This window comes from Etheostoma spectabile, chromosome 7, assembly GCF_008692095.1.
Source record: "Etheostoma spectabile isolate EspeVRDwgs_2016 chromosome 7, UIUC_Espe_1.0, whole genome shotgun sequence".
NCBI lineage: Eukaryota > Metazoa > Chordata > Actinopteri > Perciformes > Percidae > Etheostoma > Etheostoma spectabile.
The window spans coordinates 22,024,567-22,030,677 of record NC_045739.1 but is presented as its reverse complement, the minus strand read 5'-3'; the positions used below and the strand labels follow the sequence as shown (position 1 = coordinate 22,030,677).

Sequence of the window (6,111 nt, the reverse complement as noted above, 5' to 3'; positions counted from 1 at the left end):
CCCTTTACTGCTGAGAACAGCCTTTCTCCACATGCATTGATTTCTCCGGCCTGTTCACCTCTCTCTCCCTCTCTCACTCTCTCTCGTTCCCTCTCTATCTGTCCAGGCACACGCTCCTCCACACTGAATCATCTGAATATCATAATATAGCCCATGATGAATGCTAACTAGACAGCAGCTCCCGCTTTGATTAATGAAGATACCGCTCTGGTTCACAACAGTAGAGCTGGCTCCTCACAGCCGAAACCGCAGATAACTATTTAGTAGGTATTAATCATGGTTAACCAGGCAGCAGTTTTCTTACAGGACAAATGAAGTAGCTTACTGTGGACTTAGACGTACAATGAGACCATCTCTCTCTATCACACACACACACACACACACACTTATTTTGAACCCCCATGCATTCTGCATTCACACAGCAATTATCATGAGTACATAATGCACAAGGTGAGCTTTTGAAGCTGGTTTAATAACGCGTCCACCCGGGTCCTGGAGTCCGTGCATATAACAGCCCCCAGCCTGTTCTCACCTTGTTGGACCGTTTCGTACTCAGTGATTCTTTTGTGGTGTTTTTTTCCTGACTTTGCAGCTCCATTCAAAACAAATCATCAATCTGTATTGCTTCCATATTCTCATGGCTGCATGGATGTTCATATTTTCTGGAGAGAGAAATAATTCTGATGACTTAAACAAGTCGGTCATCAATGTCTGCATGTAAAATAACAATGGTAAGACCAATCATCATATCAATTATGTATTTCCATTAGCAAAAACAAATGTTGTATGTGTATAATTTTAATTTCTTCAAGCTTTCTCCATTCATGGAAATCCGGACCGACTGACCTTTATTAATTATAATAATCCATGTGATATTCAATGTATTTATTTGCCAATGAATAACTACATCATGATCACATTTCAACTAGTACAACATGTTGAGGCCAATTTGTATCTCTGGCATTTACCACAAAAAAAACAGACTCATTGAATAGTCCTGTTCCCACCCTTGGGTGAGGCTACAACCACGGGATCATGGACACACCCGAGCATGACTCATGCCAATAGCTGGCCTTTTTACATATGGAATAATGAACAACTCTTTCAAAAGCAACATATGCATCGGACTACAAATATGTGAAGGAATTAAGTCACCAAAATAGACATAGCTAGATGATGTATATATAAAATGACCAAAGTCATATTGAGACAATCCACTGGGAAATGGGATTTTAATATAAAAAACAAGCTCAAAACACATCTTATAGATCGTGAAAGCTCATGCTCTATTAATAACATCCAAGAAATGTGTATAGTGGTCCCTGAAAACCCCTATTAGCATCCATAGAAAATCCACATAAAAGTAGCATAAACACCAACACATTTATATAAAGAGGTAAAAAAAATATATATTACAATGTATGCCTTGAAGAAAAACAATGAGATGAATAGGATCTTTGACACATCTTTGACAGAAATTTTAAAAGAATGCCACCACCCATACAACATTCATTTATGAAAAGGGAGAATTTTTCATTAAGCTGTGTGTAGAGGAGTTTTTGTTGATTCTCAGTGTCACCTTTCAGTCTGTGTGAGAGGATATGTTCAACAGACATCATGTATTTATATTTTTTAATTATTTCACATCTTGAGCCCCAAAAAAGTTATATTGAGCATGATGGGGCAGCCCCACTGTATATTGTTTTTGAAAACTTACATACAACCAAGCCATAGACAGACCTGTTGTTCACAGGCCTCATGCAGCAGAGGTCTGGCGACGCATGATAACACCACCCTCCAGTGGTGTCAGAGGGCATGGAGTATCTCGTGCACAAAGCAGATAAAGCCACTTCAGTACCATAGTGTAAAAAACAGAAAACAAAATTCAAATGAATTTATCTGGTAATCCATATACCATACACCTTAACCACAAGCATTAAAATGTAGCAAACAAAAGCAATGAATAGTATATAGACATGTTGAACGGAGCAATATAAATATGTAAAACGCTGCAAAATATCATGTTTTTAGAAGTAATTTTCTCATTTGTTAATGTATTCATTCTATTAATCTCCTGGGATATGGAGCTTGGGTTTTGCCTAACTTTTTTCTGCTCATTTCCCGCTCATTAAACGGCTGAAAATGAGCGGTACTATTGATCCTGACCTCAGTACCAGCACACTGTCAGAGGGTTACGCTCTGGTGCTGTGGCTCTAATGTTGAAATATGCCGACAGCGGCGTAGCCATGACACTAGGTCTCACGGTGTGGGCGTGGGTCATGTTGTCTGCATCATAGAAGGAGAGCGTGTTGGATTTGCAGTTCAGGTAGATCCCAATCTTTCTTGGTCTAGCTCCAAATACGACCTTTGTGGTTGTATTTGAACTACAGATGGCATATCCTTGTTTATCATATTTCAGGAAATGATCTTTTATCCCCAGTTCCCAATAGTTCCTGTGTCCAACCTCTATTTCCCAGTAATGCTGCCCTGAAGTGAACTCATTGACACTAAATGCATGGTTTGTCATAATTTTGGTGGTTTGGTCTGAAACTGGTTTACAGACAAAATGAGATGTTGTGCGTCCTAATCCTGTGCTGGAGCCATATAAAGAGCCAGTGGAACCAAATGAAAAGCCTGTTGTTTGGCCGAATTGTGGGGTAGAACCAAAAGCAGAGGAGAAACTTTGTGGAGCCTGGGTACTTTTGAGAGTACAAAACAAACTGCGGCCATCATCAGACACAGTTATGTCTGTATTGTTGCTTTTGAGTGACAGCAGCTCTGCTCGGGGCTGGATTACCTGAAGCATCTCCTTCCAAATAAAGAACTGCAGATGGCTTTCATAAGGCCCCAAAGAGAGAGAGGTATTCACCACTTGGAGATCATTTGCTCTGGGCTGGAATAAATGTTCTGGAGTGGCTGTGGTGTTACCCTCAGCCCAGCTCTTTAAGAACTTCTCTGAGTCTTCAATGTTCACTACGGATTTCACTTTTCTCTCCAGCTCTCTGCTCTCACACAGAGCTGTTTCTATCTCATTCAGGTTCTTGCTCATTTTCTCAACAGCATCTCCCTCTTTGTGTTTCAGCTCATTCTTTATCTCATCTTCTCTCTTTCTCAGAAACTGGTGCATCTGCTCAAACTGTCTGTGGATTTGGGTGGTCAGCTGCTGAGACGTCTCTTTGGTTTTTGTTATTTCTTCCCTCTGCGTGTTTGCTAGGCTCTCTGTAGTGAGGATATCACCACAAAGGTTCTCCATACCCTTCTCCAACTCCAGTCTGAGCGCTGCGGCTGCTTCTTTGATCGGTTTAAACTTGTGTCCTTCGTGCCTGTCCCCATCGCGGCATATGATACACGCCAACTGCTGATCTGTGACGCAGAACAGTTTCAGCTTTTCTTCATGCTCAGGGCACAGCTCAGCTGACTGGAACAAAGAAAAATGTATCATGTATCTATTAGTAAATACAACGACGATGACACATGAAAAAAAGCGGACAGATACAAAGCAGTGATGGTGTCTGTAAAGAAACATGTTACAGATGAATACACTTATTTTTTCTGAGTTTAATAAATATTTGCATCCATCACAGAGCTACAGGTGTATGGAGGCTATATGTACAGTAAACGATCACATGCATGCATTTTAGATGGTTTAATTGTTAGATGTAGATGTTACATTTGCTATAGGCCAGTGCACAAACCCCTGAATTGAAAATGTTGTCTTAGTAAAAGTATGGATGAATCTTTGAGAAACTGTGCTTAACCCTTGTCAAAATTGAAAATCAACTCTTTTGTTGATGCTGTTTATCTACGTTTTTAACTTTTTCCTACTTTTGTCCCTTTTTTCTATGTTTGTCATTTTTTTGAAATTTTCAAAACTATGTAACCCTAACTTATTAACTTTAGTTTTTCAGTTATTTTGGAATTTATGATAAATCAACCCAATTTATAGGAAATTATACCTAATGTTTGAGTTAGAAAAGCAGAAATTAGAAATTGTTTAGACTAAAATTAAAGGAATGTATGTTGATGGATAATCACAGACTAAAAGAATTTCAACTTTTACTCAATACCATTTCAAAACCACTTCAAATTGTTTTCAAAAATGAAATAAAATTAAATTTGACACCCCAAATCAATGAAAGTAGAGATTTGCACTCGCCAAAGAGCATTGCGTGGAATCAAACATGTTATTTTGGGTAGTTAAAAAGAACATTGACATAGGAAAACAGGTCAATTTGACCCGAGGACAACATGAGGGTTAAATTATTAAAAGTAAAAGTACTTAATGCAGAACAATCCTCATATTTTAACTGGAATATTGCTATAATATCAAACAAAAAATTGTACCTTATAAACTACATGTGTTTTGTGTGCACAAATCCTATTTTGTCAGATGAATGTAGTGGAGTAAAAAGCAATATTTCTCTCTGAAATGTAGCTGAGTAGAAGTAGAAATTGCATGAAAAGAAAAGACTCAAGTAAAGTGCAAGTACACAAATTTGTACTTCAGTGCAGTACATGAGTAAATGTACTTAGTAACATAATCATAATAATAATACTTTATTAATTGTTATTAGTTGTTATTACACACATTACACACAGGCCTGAGTTACACACACATACTCAGTACCTATACATGCACTAAATGGAGAGATGTCAGAGTGGGGGGGGCTGCCCATGGAAAGGAGCCCCAAGCAGTGGGGGTTAGGTGCCTTGCTCATGAGCAACCTACTGACTGAGCTACTGCCACCACTACATTAGCCCATTTGTTACGTTATGTAATGGTAATAATGATGATACAATTTGTTTTGACATTTAAACCTGCAACAAGCTCAGCTGCTGACTACATACGGGGTTAACAGTAACACCGTGCCCCGTGGTGTTTTATTTAACTTGTTGCATCATCCCATACTGAGCCTCGTGACTTTGGAGTGGGACGGTTTCTCTATGGAAGCCATTCTCAAAAAAAAAAAAACTGCACACAGCCTACCTTTCTTAAGCCCTTCAGAAAGGGCGTTGCCACACCTAATGCATGAAATATGAAAAAGCAATGTAGGCTTGCTTATTTATGAATACTATGAATGCATCTTATGTTTTTTTAACCACATTCCCATTAGTTTCATAGGACTGATACAGCCTGTCCTGAGTAAAAACTGTGGACAAATAATGTTGCACTTTGGACGGCGGATACTGGGTCTGACACTGCACTGTTTACAGGCAGAACGTACAATGATACAAAGCCTAACATGTGTGCAAGGTCCCGAAATTATCAACATAAGTCATGCTTCACTGGCTTATTAGATGTTGCCTGCATTGCCCACATGGAAAGCACCAACATACCTCTGCTTTCTCTTCCCCATGCTCTTTCTTTTTCTTCACTCCTTCTTTGGCCTTTTCAGCGAGGCTTTTCAATATGTGGCTGGTTGGAAGACATGCCACATCTGGAACAGCTGTGCGACACTGTGGACACTGGGGCTGTGAGCTCAGAACCGCTGTGATGCATCCTCTGCAGAAAGAGTGTCCGCAGAGAAGTGTCACTGGATCTGTGAAGATGGTCAGACAAACAGGACAAGTCAAATCTTCAGAGTAAAAAGCAGACGCCATGGCTCATGTCTTCCTCCCTCTCTCTCTCCTCTGCCAGACTGACTGACTTGGCATTATATTAAACCGTCAGTTTCACTTTCCTGTAAAAAGCCACACCCCATGTAACCTATCACTCATTTCAGTAGTCATTCCAAGATTTGGTTGCAGGACGATCACCCCACACCATGTCACCCAACACAATTACAGATCACTAACAATCAAATCAAATAGGAAAAAAAGACTGTTCACTTATTTTCTAGTTAAGCATTAAGACGTGTTGTTCAGAGTTCTGTGGTCTGGGGTACATAGATCAGTGTAACACCACACTCTAGTGGCCAGATGTTAAAACTGCTGGATGGTGTTGGGGACACATTTCTCTACACTGAGCTCAGACGTCTTCACACAGTTCATGCAGCTCAGCACAAAAAGTGGATCTCACATCCAAAATATTTGTTACGGATCTCAAAACAACAACCTAAAAGACACTAACAACAGGTTGTATTACAATATGTATCACTTTTGGCCTCTTAT

The 6,111-nt window shown here is 39.6% G+C and overlaps 1 protein-coding gene across 1 annotated transcript; it reads right to left on the bottom strand.

The window, feature by feature from the left end:
• Positions 1-1,265: 1,265 nt before the first annotated feature.
• On the bottom strand, positions 1,266-5,725 carry LOC116693215 (zinc-binding protein A33). Its single transcript, XM_032522052.1, has 2 exons — positions 5,338-5,725; positions 1,266-3,418 (listed from the first exon to the last, which is right to left on the bottom strand). Exons 1-2 carry the CDS (start codon positions 5,599-5,601, stop codon positions 2,168-2,170), a joined length of 1,515 nt encoding a protein of 504 aa, XP_032377943.1. The 5' UTR covers positions 5,602-5,725; the 3' UTR covers positions 1,266-2,167.
• Between the last annotated feature and the right edge of the window lie 386 nt (positions 5,726-6,111).

Bases quoted from the DNA above. Each gene is read 5' to 3' on its own strand.
- LOC116693215 (XM_032522052.1), bottom strand. From the start codon at position 5,601: ATGGCGTCTGCTTTTTACTCTGAAGATTTGACTTGTCCTGTTTGTCTG. The intron at 3,419-5,337 runs GTATGTTGGTGC...TCTTTGTTCCAG, and splicing joins ATGGGGAAGAGAAAGCAGAG to TCAGCTGAGCTGTGCCCTGA.